General features: G+C 45.7%; 1 protein-coding gene across 1 annotated transcript in view; it reads right to left on the reverse strand.

The window, feature by feature from the left end:
* Positions 1-9,733: 9,733 nt before the first annotated feature.
* LOC144600060 (putative E3 ubiquitin-protein ligase HERC4) overlaps positions 9,734-18,648 on the reverse strand; it is a 53,978-nt gene continuing 45,063 nt past the window's right edge. The window contains exons 21-23 of the mRNA XM_078411431.1: positions 14,551-14,731; positions 12,792-12,894; positions 9,734-10,552 (exon numbers count right to left, since the gene is read on the reverse strand). Coding sequence (XP_078267557.1) covers positions 10,338-10,552; positions 12,792-12,894; positions 14,551-14,731 — 499 coding nt within the window. The 3' untranslated portion in view covers positions 9,734-10,337. The remainder of the gene's footprint in view (positions 10,553-12,791; positions 12,895-14,550; positions 14,732-18,648) is intronic.

The following is an 18,648-nucleotide window of genomic DNA, read 5'->3' on the forward strand; positions in this document are numbered from 1 at the left end:
GGGTGACATAGAATCAGGAGATGTTGAATCAGTATGGATAGAAATGAGAAATTGTAAGGGTAAAAAGACCCTAATGGGAGTTATCTATAGGCCCCCAAACAGTAGCCTTGACATAGGGTGCAAGTTGAATCAGGAGATAAAATTGGCGTGTCAAAAATGTAATGCTACGGTGGTTATGGGAGATTTCAACATGCAGGTAGACTGGGAAAATCAGGTTGGAAATGGACCCCAGGAAAGAGAGTTTGTAGAGTGCCTTCGAGATGGATTCTTAGAACAGCTTGTACTGGAGCCTACCAGGGAGAAGGCAATTCTGGATTTAGTGTTGTGTAATGATCCTGATCTGATAAGGGGACTAGAGGTAAAAGAGCCATTAGGAGGCAGTGATCACAACATGATAAGTTTTACTCTGCAAATGGAAAGGCAGAAGGGAAAATCGGAAGTGTCGGTATTACAGTATAGCAAAGGGGATTACAGAGGCATGAGGCGGGAGCTGGCCAAAATTGATTGGAAGGAGGCCCTAGCAGGGAAGACGGTAGAACAGCAATGGCAGGTATTCCTGGGAATAATGCAGAGGTTGCAGGATCAATTTATTCCAAAGAGGTGGAAAGACTCTAAGGGGAGTAAGAGACACCTGTGGCTGACAAGGGAAGTCAGGGACAGCATAAAAATTAAGGAGAGGAAGTATAACATAACAAAGAAGAGTGGGAAGACAGAGGATTGGGACTCTTTTAAAGAGCAACAAAAGTTAACTAAAAAGGCAATACGGGGAGAAAAGATGAGGTACGAGGGTAAACTAGCCAATAATATAAAGGAGGATAGCAAAAGTTTTTTTAGGTACGTGAAGAGGAAAAAAATAGTCAAGGCAAATGTGGGTCCCTTGAAGACAGAAGCAGGGGAATTTATTATGGGGAACAAAGAAATGGCAGACGAGTTAAACCGTTACTTTGGATCTGTCTTCACTGAGGAAGATACACACAATCTCCCAAATGTTCTAGGGGCCGGAGAACCTAGGGTGATGGAGGAACTGAAGGAAATCCACATTAGGCAGGAAATGGTTTTGGGTAGACTGATGGGACTGAAGGCTGATAAATCCCCAGGGCCTGATGGTCTGCATCCCAGAGTACTTAAGGAGGTGGCTCTAGAAATAGTGGAAGCATTGGAGATCATTTTTCAATGTTCTATAGATTCAGGATCAGTTCCTGTGGATTGGAGGATAGCAAATGTTATCCCACTTTTTAAGAGAGGGAGAGAGAAAACGGGTAATTATAGACCAGTTAGTCTGACATCAGTGGTGGGGAAGATGCTGGAGTCAATTATAAAAGACGAAATTGCTGAGCATTTGGATAGCAGTAACGGGATCATTCCGAGTCAGCATGGATTTACGAAGGGGAAATCATGCTTGACAAATCTACTGGAATTTTTTGAGGATGTAACTAGGAAAATTGACAAGGGAGAGTCAGTGGATGTGGTGTACCTCGACTTTCAGAAAGCCTTCGACAAGGTCCCACATAGGAGATTAGTGGGCAAAATTAGGGCACATGGTATTGGGGGTAGGGTACTGACATGGATAGAAAATTGGTTGACAGACAGAAAGCAAAGAGTGGGGATAAATGGGTCCCTTTCGGAATGGCAGGCAGTGACCAGTGGGGTACCGCAAGGTTCGGTGCTGGCACCCCAGCTATTTACGATATACATTAATGACTTAGACGAAGGGATTAAAAGTACCATTAGCAAATTTGCAGATGATACTAAGTTGGGGGGTAGTGTGAATTGTGAGGAAGATGCAATAAGGCTGCAGGGTGACTTGGACAGGTTGTGTGAGTGGGCGGATACATGGCAGATGCAGTTTAATGTAGATAAGTGTGAGGTTATTCACTTTGGAAGTAAGAATAGAAAGGCAGATTATTATCTGAATGGTGTCAAGTTAGGAGGAGGGGGAGTTCAACGAGATCTGGGTGTCCTAGTGCATCAGTCAATGAAAGGAAGCATGCAGGTACAGCAGGCAGTGAAGAAAGCCAATGGAATGTTGGCCTTCGTAACAAGAGGAGTTGAGTATAGGAGCAAAGAGGTCCTTCTACAGTTGTACCGGGCCCTGGTGAGACCGCACCTGGAGTACTGTGTGCAGTTTTGGTCTCCAAATTTGAGGAAGGATATTCTTGCTATGGAGGGCGTGCAGCATAGGTTCACTAGGTTAATTCCCGGAATGGCGGGGCTGTCGTATGTTGAAAGGCTGGAGCGATTGGGCTTGTATACACTGGAATTTAGAAGGATGAGGGGGGATCTTATTGAAACATATAAGATAATTAGGGGATTGGACACATTAGAGGCAGATATCATGTTCCCAATGTTGGGGGAGTCCAGAACAAGGGGCCACAGTTTAAGAATAAGGGGTAGGCCATTTAGAACAGAGATGAGGAAGAACTTTTTCAGTCAGAGGGTGGTGAAGGTGTGGAATTCTCTGCCCAGTTCGTTGGATGCTTTCAAGAGAGAGCTGGATAGAGCTCTTAAGGATAGCGGAGTGAGGGGGTATGGGGAGAAGGCAGGAACGGGGTACTGATTGAGAGTGATCAGCCATGATCGCATTGAATGGCGGTGCTGGCTCGAAGGGCTGAATGGCCTACTCCTGCACCTATTGTCTATTGTCTATTGACCAACGATCACCCCGTACACTAGTTCTATCCGACACACTTGGGACAATTTACAGAAGCCAATTGACCTACAAACCTTCGGAGTGTGCAAGGAAACCAGTGTACCCAGAGACAATTCACACGGTCACAGGGTGAACGTACAAACTCCGTACAGACAGCACCCCTAGTCAGGATCGAACCTGGGTATTTGGCACAGTAAAGTAGCGACTCTGCCACTTCACCACTGCGCCAACCATTGCTGCAAGTAGGAATTTCATTGTTCCGTTTCGGGACATATGATACTAAAACACCTTTGACTCTAAATATAGTTGGGCACAGAGGGAAGGATAATGGTGTTGGAACATGCAGGGTCCTCAGAGGGAAAATAAGGCACTTTCAGTTGCAGAAGAGTGGATCACCAATGGTCACTGATCAGAGGCGTTTAGCAGCAAAAGCTGAAGTGACACAAGGAAGATTTGGTTTCTGCAGCATGTTGTTAGAGCATAGAACATGGAATATGGCAGCTTTTTGTACATTGTCCTTCAGTTAGGGTATTCAGTATAGATGTTGGGACGTTATGTTACAGTTGAACAAGAGGTTGGTGAGACCACGTTTGGATTATTGTTTTGTTTAGTTTAGTTTACTTTAGTTTAGTTTGGAAATACTGCATGGAAACAGGCCCTTCACACCACCGAGTCCATGTCCACCATCGATCACCGATTCATACTAGTTCTCTGTTATCCCACTTTCTCATCCACTCCCTACACACTAGGGGCAATTTACAGAAGCCAATTAACCTACAAACCCGCACGTCTTTGGGAGAACCCGGAGAAAACCAACACAGTCACAGGGAGAACGTGCAAACTCCACACAGATAGCACTCGAGGTCAGGATCTAACCTGGGTCTCTGGCACTGTGAGGCAGCAAGTCTACCCGCTGCACCACTGTGCTGCCTGTGCACAGTTTTATGTTGTTTTGGTCACCTTGCTATAGGAAGGATGCCATTGAGCTGGAAAGAGTGCAGAAATTTACGAAGATGTTGCCAGGACTTGAGGGCTTGAGCTGTCGGGAGACATTGGGCAGGCTATGATTTTATCCCTTGGAGCGTAGGAGAATGAGGGGTGATCTTATAGAGGTGTATAAAATCATGAGTGGAATTGATAGGGTGAATGCACAGAGAATTTTACCCAGGGTAGGGGAATCAAGAACTTGGTGGCACGGTGGCGCAGCGGTAGAGTTGCTGCTTTACAGCGAATGCAGCACCGGAGACTCAGGTTCGATCCTGACTACGGGTGCTGCACTGTAAGGAGTTTGTACGTTCTCCCCGTGACCTGCGTGGGTTTTCTCCGAGATCTTCGGTTTCCTCCCACACTCCAAAGACGTACAGGTATGTAGGTTAATTGGCTGGGTAAAAAATGTAAAAATTGTCCCTAGTGTGTGTAGGATAGTGTTAATGTACGGGGATCGCTGGGCGGCACGGACTTGGTGGGCCGAAAAGGCCTGTTTCCGGCTGTATATATATGATATGATGATATGATATGATAACTTGGCATTAGTTTAAGGTGAGAGGGGAAAGATTTAATGTGGACCTGAGGGGTAACCTTTTAGATTTAGATTTAGAGATACAGTGCGGAAACAGGCCCTTCGGCCCACCGAGTCCACGCCGCCCAGCGATCCCCGCACATTAACACTATCCTACACACTAGGGACAATTTTTACATTTACCCAGCCAATTAACCTACATACCTGTACATCTTTGGAGTGTGGGAGGAAACCGAAGATCTCGGAGAAAACCCACGCAGGTCACGGGGAGAACGTACAAACTCCGTACAGACGGCGTCCGTAGTCAGGATCGAACCTGAGTCTCCGGCGCTGCATTCGCTGTAAGGCAGCAACTCTACCGCTGCGCCACCGTGCCACCCTCTCAGGGGTTGGTGGGTATATGGAATGCGATGCCAGAGGAGGTAATTGAGGCGGATTGTTTTCGTTGTACTACGGACTTTGGTTTTGAACTAGTATGAACTGGTTACCTGATATTACATTTTATTAATTCATTGTGTTATTGCATAAATGCGCGTTAAGACCCAGAAATCGCTTCATTCCCTGACTGGTTAAGACTGTTTGCATCATGGCCTAGTGCGATAACTCAAAGCCCCCAGGAATAAAGAAGACTGCTGAAAGTGGTGGACACTGCCCGTCCATCGTAGCTACTGACCTCCCCACCATCAAAGCGATCTATCGGTTCTGACTCAAAAAGGCAACCAACATCATTAAAGACCCACACCACCCTGGCCACGCTCTCATCTTACTGCTCCCATCAGGAAGAAGGTACAGGAGCCTGAAATCCTCCAGATTGAAGAACAGCTTCTTCCAATCAACCATCAGTCTCTTGAACACTAGCCTCCACAACTGATCTTCTATGGACCTGGTTTTGAATATACTACAGACTGTGGTTTTACACTTTTGTTATCTGGTTTTGTCATCTGATCGATGGTGGACATGCACTTTTGTTGTCTGCTCAGTGTCTTTTACTCTGACTCAGAAATTCATCCCATTGGTCACAAAAGATTTTTTTTGGACAAAATACAGGTGGTATTGCTATAATATTGTGAATTTCAAAGAAACCGCTGAGACTAATTGCAGTATAATAATTCTGTCAATGTGAAAAGTGTTTTGGGGCTGAGAGTTTAGGACTTGCTGTAACAAGTTATTTTCCCTGCTGGACTTTCAAACCAAAGGCGTTTTTACCAGCTATAAGTTTATTTTTGTACAAACCAAAAATCTTAAAGTCTGTATGTTACATTGTTTAATAGACTTTCATTGCACACATCACTAGATGTGATTGCTTGGTAGTTTCAATGACCGGCCGCAGTGAAACTGATAGACTGTGTTCTTCAGAGACAATGGTGTCTGATTATCGCAGGGAGGTTACATGGAAACAGTTTGTTTTCTCCTGGACACTCTCCCCCCTCCCCCCTCCCCCCGCCTACCCCCCTCCCCCCCCAACACCTAGACAGGTTTTTTTCCTGCTTATCAATTTCCAAAGTCACTTTTTATTAGTTCTTCATTTCCTGATTGAAATGGCATTATAACCAATTTGGCGTGCTTAATACAAAAAACTGTTTCTAGTTCATAAATCACGTTGTATCAAATGGGCTTTGTGGAAACATGTATTGTTCAAGTCAAGTCAAGTTTATTTGTCACATACACATACACGATGTGCAGTGAAATGAAAGTGGCAATGCCTGCGGATTGTGCACAAAAAAGAATTACAGTTACAGCATATAAATAAAGTTAATAAAGTTACTATAGAGTAGACAAAATTTAGTCCCTGGAATTATAAAAGTTGACAGTCCTGATGGCCTGTGGGAAGAAACTCCGTCTCATCCTCTCCGTTTTCACAGCATGACAGCGGAGGCATTTGCCTGACTGTAGCATCTGGAACAGTCCGTTACTGGGGTGGCAGGGGTCCCTCATAATCTTACTTGTTCTGGATCTGCACCTCCTGATGTATGTAGTTCCCATGGTGCGTTCTGCCGAACGCACTACTTTCTGCAGGGCCTTCCTGTCCTGGGCAGAGCTGTTCCCAAATCAGACTGTAATGTTGCCAGACAGGATGCTCTCTACAGCCCCAGAGTAGAAGCAATGAAGGATCCTCAGAGACACTCTGAATTTCCTCAGCTGTCTCAGGTGGTAAAGGCGCTGCTTTGCCTTACCCACCAGTGCGGCAATGTACGTTGCCCATGTCAGATCCTCTGTGATGTGGACTCCCAAGTATTTAAAACTGCTCACCCTATCCACAGTAGACCCATTTATCTCCAGTGGCATGTACGTCCTTGGATGTTTAGCCCTTCTAAAGTCCACAATCAGCTGCTTAGTTTTAGTGACATTCAAGAGGAGGCTATTGTCCTGACACCAGAGTGCCAGATCAGCCACCTCCTCCCGATAGGCCTTCTCATCGTTGTCGGAGATCCGGCCCACCACCACAGTGTCATCAGCAAACTTGATGATGGAGTTTGAGCTGAACCTGGCCCCACAGTCATGTGTGTACAGGGAGTACAGTAGGGGGCTAAGGACGCAACCCTGGGGGGATCCTATGTTCAGGGTGAGGGAGCTAGATGTGTGTTCCCCCATCCTGACCACTTGGGGCCTGGCGGTGAGAAAGTCCAGGACCCAGGCACACAGAGGGGTGCTAAGCCCCAGTTTCAGCAGCTTCTCAACCAGTCTGCTGGGGACTAATGTGTTGAATGCTGAACTAAAGTCAATGAACAGCATCCTCACATAGCCCCCCTGGCTGTCCAGATGAGAGCCAGAACTATTTGTCGTATATTTCTGTCGTTTCATGTGCAATTCAACATTGTTAAGAATTCCTAACAGACAGGATTTTTGAATTCTGATCAAATTTTTACAGTGTGGCAGCAGGCCCTTCGGCCCAACTTGCCCACACCGAACAACATGGCCCATCTTCACTAGTCCCACCTGCTTGCGTTTGGCCCATATCCCTATAAACCCGTCCTATCCGTGTACCTGTCTAATTGCTTCTTAAATGTTGCAATAGTCCTTGCCTCAGCTTCCTCCTCAGGCAGCTCATTCCATACACCCACCACCCTCTGTGTGAAAAAGGTGCCTCTCGGATTCCAATAAAATCTCTCCCGGTTTACCATAAACCTATGTCCTCTGGCTCTTGATTCCCCTACTCTGGGAAAGAGACCGTTCCACCCGATCTTTCTCTCATGATTTTATACACATTGTTAGTACATTTCTTTGCAAGACAGCTTTTATAATGCTTGTCAATTTTCAAAGTAACATTGAATCGGTTTTCTAGTTCCTGATCGAAGTGCTATTATAACCAACACCGCATAAGTAATAAAAGGGGTTTTCCCCAATGCATCAATTGTGTGACATCCAATCTGTGTTCTGGAAACACTTATGATAGCAGAGCTACCTGTCGTTATGAGGAACTCCATGTGCTGTTTTACAAACAAGACACAAAGTGCTGGTGTAACTCAGCGGGTCAGGCTGCATCTCTGCAGGACACGGATAGGCCACGTTGCGGGTCAGGAACCTACCTGAACCAAAACATCGCCTACCCATGTTGCCACGGATGTTGCCTGATCTTCTGAGTTACTCCAGCACACTGTGTCGTGCTTTGGGAAGGGTTAGTTAGCAGTCTTGATGTGCGTGGCCCCTTGGGCAAGAGTGACCATAATATGGTTGAGTTCTTCATTAGGATGGAGAGTGACTTAGTTAATTCAGAAACAACGGTTCTGAACTTAAGGAAAGGTAACTTTGAGGGCATGAGACGTGAATTGGCCAAGATAGACTGGCAATTGATTCTTAAAGGGTTGACGGTGGATATGCAATGGAAGGCATTTAAAGACCGCATGGATGAACTACAACAATTGTTCATCCCAGTTTGGCAAAAGAATAAATCAGGGAAGGTAGTGCATCCGTGGCTAACAAGGGAGATTAGGGATAGTATCAAAACAAAAGATGAAGCGTACAAATTAGCAAGAAAAAGCAGCCTACCAGAGGACTGGGAGAAATTCAGAGTCCAGCAGAGGAGGACAAAGGGCTTAATTAGGAAAGGGAAAATAGATTATGAAAGAAAACTGGCAGGGAACATAAAAACTGACTGCAAAAGCTTTTATAGATATGTGAAGAGAAAAAGATTAGTTAAAACAAATGTAGGTCCCTTGCAGTCAGAAACAGGTGAATTGATCATGGGGAACAAGGACATGGCAGACCAATTGAATAACTACTTTGGTTCTGTCTTCACTATGGAAGACATAAATAATCTGCCGGAAATAGCAGGGGACCGGGGGTCAAATGAGAGGGAGGAACTGAGTGAAATCCAGGTTAGTCGGGAAGTGGTGTTAGGTAAATTGAATGGATTAAAGGCCGATAAATCCCCAGGGCCAGATAGGCTGCATCCCAGAGTGCTTAAGGAGGTAGCCCCAGAAATAGTGGATGCATTAGTGATAATTTTTCAAAACTCTTTGGATTCTGGAGTAGTTCCTGAGGACTGGAGGGTAGCTAATGTAACCCCACTTTTCAAAAAGGGAGGGAGAGAGAAAACGGGGAATTACAGACCAGTTAGCCTAACATCGGTAGTGGGGAAAATGCTAGAGTCAGTTATTAAAGATGGGATAGCAGCACATTTGGAAAGTGGTGAAATCATTGGACAAAGTCAGCATGGATTTATGAAAGGTAAATCATGTCTGACGAATTTTATAGAATTTTTCGAGGATGTAACTAGTAGAGTGGATAAGGGAGAACCAGTGGATGTGATATATCTGGACTTCCAGAAGGCTTTCGACAAGGTCCCACATAAGAGATTAGTATGCAAACTTAAAGCACATGGTCTTGTGGGTTCAGTATTGATGTGGATAGAGAACTGGCTGGCAGACAGGAAGCAAAGAGTAGGAATAAACGGGTCCTTTTCAGAATGGCAGGCAGTGAGTGACTAGTGGGGTACTGCAAGGCTCAGTGCTGGGACCCCAGCTATTTACAATATATATTAATGATTTGGACGAGGGAATTGAATGCAACATCTCCAAGTTTGCGGATGACACGAAGCTGGGGGGCAGTGTTAGCTGTGAGGAGGATGCTAGGAGGCTGCAACGTGACTTGGATAGGTTAGGTGAGTGGGCAAAGGCATGGCAGATGCAGTATAATGTGGATAAATGTGAGGTTATCCACTTTGGTGGCAAGAACAGGAAAGCAGACTATTACCTGAATGGTGGCCGATTAGGAGAAGGGGAGATGCAACGAGACCTGGGTGTCGTGGTACACCAGTCATTGAAAGTAGGCATGCAGGTGCAGCAGGCAGTGAAGAAAACTAATGGTATGTTGGCATTCATAGCGAGGGGATTTGAGTATAGGAGCAGGGAGGTTCTGCTGCAGTTGTACAGGGCATTGGTGAGACCGCACCTGGAGTATTGCGTACAGCTTTGGTCTCCTAATCTGAGGAAAGACATTCTTGCCATAGAGGGAGTACAGAGAAGGTACACCAGATTGATTCCTGGGATGGCAGGACTTTCATATGAAGAAAGACTGGATAGACTCGGTTTGTACTCGCTGGAATTTGGAAGATTGAGGGGGGATCTTATAGAAACTTACAAAATTCTTAAGGGGTTGGACAGGCTAGATGCAGGAAGATTGTTCCCGATGTTGGGGAAGTCCAGAACAAGTGGTCACAGTTTAAGGATAAGGGGGAAGTCTTTTAGGACCGAGATGAGAAAGTTTTTTTCACACAGAAAGTGGTGAATCTGTGGAATTCTCTGCCACAGAAGGTAGTTGAGGCCAGTTCATTGGCTATATTTAAGAGGGAGTTAGATGTGGCCCTTGTGGCTAAAGGGATCAGGGGGTATGGAGAGAAGGCAGGTACGGGATACTGAGTTGGATGATCAGCCATGATCATATTGAATGGTGGTGCAGGCTCGAAGGGCCGAATGGCCTACTCCTGCACCTATTTTCTATGTTTCTATGTTTGCACTGGTGACTGGGAAATTGACATTGTGTTCAGCACACACATGGTGGGCCGAAGGGCCTGGTACCCACCTCCTCATCCCTGCCTGGGTCTTGCTGAGACTGTCTTCTCAACGTACCTTGCTACACGTCCTTATAAAGAAACCATTGAACCATTGGGCATTTGCGACATGATTTCTACTCTGAGACACGTTCAGGAACAGCAAATGATTTCAGCCACTAGACAATCCCGAACACCCGACTGCACCCAATCGCTCGGAGGAACCGCTCCCTCAGGATGTCCGGACTGCTGTACCTGGGAAGATCCAGCGTTCGGGAGCAGGTGTGAGCAGTCGGGAAGTTCAAATCCGGATCAGTCCTGAAATCCAACCGAATGGTGATCCTGAGCGTGCCCATGCCTCCAATGGGAACCTTGTCACAACCTGTGAGGAAGGCTGGGAGCAGTGACAGAACAGAAATCAACACCTCAATATGTCAGCAATTGCATGTTTAGAAATAAACGTTTTGGGCGGCACAGTGGTATTGCTGCCTTACAGCGCCAGAGACCTAGGTTTGATCCTAGGTGTTGCCTGTACCGAGTTTGTACAGACCGCAGTAAATTGCCCGCAGTGTGTAGGGAGTGGATGAGAAAGTGGGATAACAGAACCAGTGTGAACTGGTGATCGATGGTCGGCATAGACTCTGTGGGCTGAAGGGCCTGTTTCCTTGCTGTATCTCTAAACTAAACTAGTAGAGTGTGTCAGTGTCAGTGCCTGACCCACTGAGTTACACCAGCACTTTGTGTCTTTCTCTGTAAACCAGCATTTGTAGTTCCTTGTGTCTACAAGCACATCTGCCACATAACGAAGTGGTGTTTGGAACTGTGGTGTATTCAGTTTAGTTGAGAGATACAGCTCGGAAACGAGCCCTTCGACCCATCGAATCCGAACCGACCACTGATCCCACGTACACTAGCACTATCCTACAGACTACGGATAATTTACCGAAGCCAATTAACCTACAAACCTGTACATGTTTGGAGTGTGGGAGGAATCTAGAGCACCCGGAGAAAACCCACACGATCAAAGGGAGAACCTAGAAACGCCACACAGCCAACACCCGAGGTCAGGGTCGAACCTGGGTCTGTGCGGCCATGAGGCAGTGGCTCTATCTGCTGCACCACTGTGCCGCTCCTCTTACACTATTCACTATTAGAGAAACACAGCAAAATACCCATGTGCTCCATGCTACTGTTGGTGAACACAGAACAGAGAACTTTACAGCACAGGAACAGGACCTTCGGCACACAATGTCTGAACCCAACATGTTACCTTGTTAATATTCATTCCTCTGCCTGCACGTGATCCATATCCCTCCAGCCCCAGCATATCTACGAGGCTATCTAAAAGCCTCCAGATACTATTGTATCTCCCTCCACCACCCCAGGCAATGTGTTCCAGGCACCCACCACTCTTTGTAAAAAACCTGCTCTGCATATCTCCTTTAAACTTTGCCTCTCTCACCTTAAAGCCATGCTATGTAGTATTTGATTTTTCCATCCTGGGGTAAAAGGTTCTGACTGTCTACCCTATCTATGCCTCTCCTAATATTATATACCTATCAGGTGTTCCCTCAACCTCCAACTTTCCAGAGAAAACTAAGAAATCCAAGTTTGTCCAACCTCTCCTTGTGGCCAATACCCTCTAAACCAAGCAGCATTGTGGTAAACCTATTCTGCACCTCCTCCAAAGACTCCACATCCTTCCTCTAGTGGAAGCAGAATTAGGCCATTTGGCCCATCGAATCGACTCTGCCATTCAATCATGGCTGATCTATCTTTCCCTCTCAACCCCATTCTCCTGCCTTCTCCCCATAACATCCTTAATAATCAAGTATCTGTCAATCTCATCCTTAAAAATATCCAGTGACTTGGCCTCCACCACCATCTGTGGCAATGAATTCCACAGATTCACCACCCTCTAGCTAAATAAATTGCTCCTTTCTAAAGGTACATCCTTTTATTCTGAGGCTATGGCCTCTGGTTCTAGACTCTCTCACTAGTGGAAACATCCTCTCCACATCCGCTCTATCCAGGCCTTTTACTATTCAGCTAGTTCATAAGTTATAGGAGCATTATTAGGCCATTTGGCCCATCGAGTCTACTCCACCATTCGATCATGGCTGATCTATATTTCCCTCTCAACCCCATTCTCCTGCCTTTTTCCTGCATTAGTTAGGGTGTCAAATATTATGGGGAGAATAGGGTTGAGAGGGAAAGATAGATCAGCCATGACTGAATGGCAGAGTAGACTCGATCTTTCGATAATTCTGCTCCCATGACTTATGAATTTAGGAACTTATGAAGCCAGTCAGTGGGAGTATGGGATTGTGGAAAGGTGAGCATGTGACCAACTTCATCACTAAATGAGTTGGACAGTCAATCCCCTTTATCAACTTTAACTCATCCTATAACTTACCTCTGCTTCACACCCCCAACCATTAGAGGATGGATGTGGAGGCTTTGGATACGATGCAGAAGAGGTTTACCCCATTCACTTGCCTTCTCCCCTTAACCCCTGATGGTCCCCCCTCATCCTTCTAAATCCCAGCTAGTACAGGCCCAGAGCCATCAAACGCTCTTCATATGCTTCACCAGAACCCGACTAAAGGTCTGTAACCAGCTGGATCACTCACTCAGAAAATGCTTCTTCTCCTCCTGGGTTAGCTCATGAAACATCTGCCAGAACTGAACAATGGCTTCATCCTTTCCTGTGTATCCGACTTCATATCTGGCGCTCTGTCAGAGAGGGCAGAGAAACAGTTCGTAAGTTATAGGAGCAGAATTAGGCCATTCGCCCCATCAAGTCTACTCCACCATTCAATCATGGCGGATCTATCTTTCCCTCTCAAAACCCCATTCTCCTGCCTTCTCCCCATAACCCCTGACAGCAGTATTAATCAAGAATCTATCATTCCACAATAAAAACACCCAATCACTTGGCCTCCACAGCGGTCTGTGGCATGAATTCCAGATTCATCACCCTCTGGCTACAGAAATTTCTCCTCATCTCCTTTGTAAAGCTACGTCCTTTTATTCTGAGGCTATGCCCTCTGGTCCTAGACTCTCCCACTAGTGGAAACATCCTCTCCACATCCACTCTATCCAAGCCGTTCACTATACTGTAAGTTTCAATGTCATCCCATATCCTTCTAGAAACATTGTGAGGGCAGGAAATCCCACCCCACACACAGGTGTTGTGAGCACGGGAACATGAGGAGCTGCAGATACTGGAGTCTTGAGCAAAGCACAAAGTGCTGAAGAAACTCAGCAGGTCGGGCAGCATATGTGGAGGGAAACAGGCGGGTGATGTTTTGGGTCGGGACCCTTCTTCAGACTGCAGATCTCATTATGTCCATGTCAAACATGATGCTAAGACTAACTTCTATCTGCCTGCACATGATCCATATCCCTCTATTCGCTGCATATCCATGTGGGTATCTAAAAGTCTTTTAAACACCACTATTACATATGCCTCCCCAGGCAGCAAGTTCCAGGCACCCACCACTCATAGTCATATCGTCAGGATCGAACCTTGGACTCTGGGGCTTTAAGGCAGCAACTCTACCTCTGCGCCACTGTGCCGCCCCAGTTCTGCGAACTTGCCTTTTTGATAATGTTGCTTTGAAAGAATCTGAGATTCTAGCTAGATCTCAGAGGCATCTGAAACCAGAGTGGTTAGGTTTAAGGAAAGATGCAATGACACTGAAGCTGATTGTGAGAGAGTTGCGGTCAGAGCAGAACCATCATCGCACAGGGCGACCGTCGAGAGCAAGGAGGGCCGTTGAGAGTGAGGTGGACTGTCGAGAGTGAGGAGGGATGCCAAGAGCTACCTGGTGGGGGGGGCGCCGAGCACGAGGGGTGACCCGACAGATGGTCACCAAGAGTGATGGGAAGAAGGGGGGACCCGGCTGGAGACCTCCTGCAGCCACAGGCGGCGGCAGGCAGAGGATAGGACTGTTTTGTGAACCTTTGTAACTTTGTCGGTGCCAGAAACGTAGTGACACTTGTGTACTACCTAGAAACATAGAAAATTGGTGCAGGGGTAGGCCATTCGACCCTTTGAGTCAGCACCACCATTCAATATGATCATGGCTGATCATCCAAAATCAGTACCCCATTCCTGCTTTCTCCCCATATCCCTTGATTTTGTTAGCCCTAAGAACTATATCTATCTCTCTTGAAAACATCCAGTGAATTGGCCTCCACTACCTTCTGTGGCAGAGAATTCCACAGATTCACAACTCTCTGGGTGAAAAACATTTTCCTCATCTCAGTCCTAAACGGCCGCCCCTTATTTTTAAGAGGTGAGGTCTGCTGTATGATTTTACAGAGTTGCATGCAAAACAAAGCATTTCACTGTGCCTCGGCACGTGACATCAGTGAATCGCTTACCTCCTCCAGCTTAGGCCAGTCGTACATCGTGTTTCCTTGGAGAAGAGCCATCAGTTCGTCAGGAAAGAACAAATCTATAACTGGCAAAGGAACATATCGAAACCCTTCAGAGAAAGCTTGGAAATGTTTCTTCACCGATTCGTTAAATACGTAGTCCACATATTTGTCGACGAATAACTTCCTGAGAGAGAAAAATCCATGAGAGAGATTATTAAGCTGAAGTTGTATCGGTTGGTATTGGTGTTGGTTTCCTATTGATAGACACAAAATGTTGGAGTAACTCAGCGGTCAGGCAGCACATCTGGGGGAAAGGAATAGGTGACATTTCAGGTCGAGACCTTTCTTGAGACTGGACTGTTACTATTACTATTGTCTAGATTAGTTTAGTTTTATTTAGTTTATTGTCACATGTACTGAGGTACAGTGAAAAGCTTTTTTGTTTCGTGCTATCCAGTCAGCAGTAAGACCATATATGATTACAATCAAGCCATCCACAGTGTACAGATACAGGGTAGAGAGAATAATATTTAGTGCAGTTAAATTTGATTGAAAATATTCTGTATGTCTCCAATGAGGTAGATGGTAGATGGTAGGCCAGGACTACTCTCTAGCTGGTGATAGGACGGTTCAGTTGCCTGATAACAGCTGGGATGAAACTGTTCCTAAATCTGGAGGTATGTGTTTTCGCAGTCTGTACCCCGTATATTTGAGATACAGAGAAAGACTGTTTATATTCTATTTAGTCAAATCATACAACATCCCTGCACAATCAAGCCATGCACACGTACAACAAGTAGAACAAGGAGAAAGATATCAGAGTGCAGAATATATCATTACAGGTTTATAGCATTACAGTTAAAGAGAAAAGTGCAATGTCCACAATGAGGTAGGTTGGAAGATCGGGCTGTACCCTAGCTTTGGCAGGACTGTTAAGTAGTCTGATAACAGTATGTGTTGGAAGGAACTGCAGATGCTGGTTTAAACCGAAAATAGACACAAAACGCTAGAGTGACTCAGCGGGACAGGTAGCATCACTGGAGACAAGGAATGGGTGATGTTTCTGATCTGAAGAAGAGTCAAGAGTGTTTTATTGTCATGTGTCCCTGATAGAACAATGAAATTCTTACTTTCTGCAGCACAGAAAGACGTAAACAGAATATGTAAACATAGTACACTGTAAACAATATAATAAACGAGAGAGAAAAAACTTCAGTGTGTACCCACAAGTACGCACACACACATCTATATATATATATATATATAAGAAAATAACTGCAGATGCTGGTACAAATCGATTTATTCACAAAATGCTGGAGTAACTCAGCAGGTCGGGCAGCATCTCGGGAGAGAAGGAATGGGTGACGTTTCGGGTCGAGACCCTTCTTCAGACTGATGTCAGGGGGGCGGGACAAAGGAAGGATATAGGTGGAGACAGAAAGATAGAGGGAGATCTGGGAAGGAGGAGGGGAAGGGAGGGACAGAGGAGTTATCTAAAGTTGGAGAAGTCGACGTTCATACCACCGGGCTGCAAACTGCCCAGGCGAAATATGAGGTGCTGTTCCTCCAATTTCCGGTGGGCCTCACTATGTATATATATATATCCACATACATATATATATTTATACACATATATACTGTGTATATACATACACACACATACTCAAAAAACAAACAATAGTAGTGTAATAATAATAATAATAGTCTATTGTAGTTCGGAGCTTATTTGAGGTTGTAGTGTTTAATAGCCTGATGGTTGTAGGGAAGAAGCTGTTCCTGAACCTGGACATTACAGTTTTCAGGCTCCTGTACCTTTTTCCTGATGGCTGTAATGAAATGAGTGTGTGGCCAGGATGGTGTGGGTCTCTGATGAGGCTGGCTGCCTTTTTGAGGCAGCGACTCCAATAAATCCCTTTGATGGTGGGGAGGTCAGAGCCGGTGATGGACTGGGCAGTGTTCACAACTTGTGCTGTGTCTCGATCTGAAACATCACCCATTCCTTCTCTCCAGAGATGCTGCCTGTCCTGCTGAGTTACTCCAGACTTTTGTGTCTGTCTGATAATAGTAGTCTGATTGTTGTGGGGAGTGCAGAATTAGGGGGCATAAACATGAGATAGTGATCTACAAATCAGTACTGAATTCAGGTGAAACCTTCTCCACCCTTCAACTCCATATTGATGGAACGGATTGAAGGAATGTGGGTCAGATGCTGGCAAGTGGGTCCAATTTGACTCATCAACCTTGTTCAACCTCATCTATTGCATCCGCTGCTCCAGATGTCAACTTATTTACATCGGCGAAACCAAACGCAGGCTCGGTGATCGCGTTGCTCAACACCTGCGCTTGGTCCGCGTTGGCCAAACTGATCTCCCAGTGGCCGAGCACTTCAACTCCCCCTCCCATTCCCAGTCTGACCTTTCTGTCATGGGCCTCCTCCTGTGCCATAGTGAGGCCCACCGGAAATTGGAGGAACAGCACCTCATATTTCGCCTGGGCAGCTTGCAGCCCAGTGGTATGAACATCGACTTCTCCAACTTTAGATAGTTTCTCTGTCCTTCTCTTCCCCTCCCCTTCCCAGATCTCCCTCTATCTTCCTGTCTCCACCTATATCCTTCCTTTGTCCCGCCCCCCTGACATCAGTCTGAAGAAGGGTCTCGACCCGAAACGTCACCCATTCCTTCTCTCCTGAGATGCTGCCTGACCTGCTGAGTTACTCCAGCATTTTGTGAATAAATACCTTCGATTTGTACCAGCATCATTGTACCAGTTATTTTCTTTTACTAACTTTGTTAGCATGGATCAGTTGGGCTGAAGAGCCTGTTTCCACGCTACATAGTTATATGACTCTCAACAATACTACTATTGCCTCCAATAAATTGGATTTCAGCGCATTCCTAAAATCAACTCTTCTGGACTATCCCAGAGTTTTCAGGAACTGAGTGCGTGGAAATTTATTTTCTCATTTCTTCTCTGGTTATCGGGCTGAGAAGGGCAAGATAATAGTCATAGAAGTATACAACTGGGAAACAAACCCTTCGGCCCAATATGGCGACCAAGCTGCCCCATCTAAGCAAGTCACATTTGCTCGCATATTGCCATATTGATCTATCCATGTACCTGTCCAAGTGTCTATCAAATGCTATCTAAACCTTTCCAAGTGACTTAAATGTTGTTATAGTACCTGCCTCAACTACCTCCTCTGGCAGTTCATTCCATACAGCCACTACCCTCTGTGTGAAAAGGTTGCTGCTCACATTCCTATTAAATCTTTCCTCTCTCACCTTAAACCTATGCCCTCTAGTTCTTGATTCCCCTAATCACCCTTTCTACTCCCCTCATATTTTTGTACATTTCAATAAGATCATCCCTCATCCTCCTGCGCTCCAAGGAATAAAGTTCTAGCCTGCCCAATCTCTCCCAAGCTCAGGCCCTCGATTCCTGGCAACATCCTTGTATATCTTCTCTGCATTCTTTCCAGCTTTGTGACATCCTTCCTATAGCAGGGCAACCAAAACTAAACAAGTGTGTCCTCACCAGTGTCCTTCCACCAGGTTCTAATGAAGGAAAGGTGCACTATCACCCTGTACTCTTCACAATGTCAGGATCACCCCAAGGTACTTTACAAACAGCAGCCATTTTGAGTACAGCAAGCTCCCGCTGAAGACACCAATGATGAGATAATAGCTTGATGTTAATTGAGGGATAATTGTTGCACAGGATACCATAGTTAGTGCCCCAAAGAGCCCAGAGTCCAGGGTGGTGGGTATATGGAACGAGCTGCCAGGGAAGGTAGTTGAGGCAGGTACTATGACAACATTTAAAACACCGTTCGATAGGTACACGGATAGGAAAGGTTTGAAGAAAGATGGGCCAAAAGCAAGCAAATGGAACCAGGCTTGTTTCCATGCTGTATGACTTTATACCAGAGCAAATTGAGAAATTACCTATGGGGCATAAAGCCTGGAACTGTAGATGCTGGAATTTTGCGTAGAACACAAAGTTTAGGGTGGCACAGTGGCGCAGTGGTAGAGTTGCTGCCTTACAGCGCCGGAGACCCGGGTGTGATCTAGACTATGGGTGCTGTCCAGACGGAGTTTATAC

Source organism: Rhinoraja longicauda, chromosome 1, assembly GCF_053455715.1.
Source record: "Rhinoraja longicauda isolate Sanriku21f chromosome 1, sRhiLon1.1, whole genome shotgun sequence".
Classification (NCBI taxonomy): Eukaryota; Metazoa; Chordata; class Chondrichthyes; order Rajiformes; family Arhynchobatidae; genus Rhinoraja; species Rhinoraja longicauda.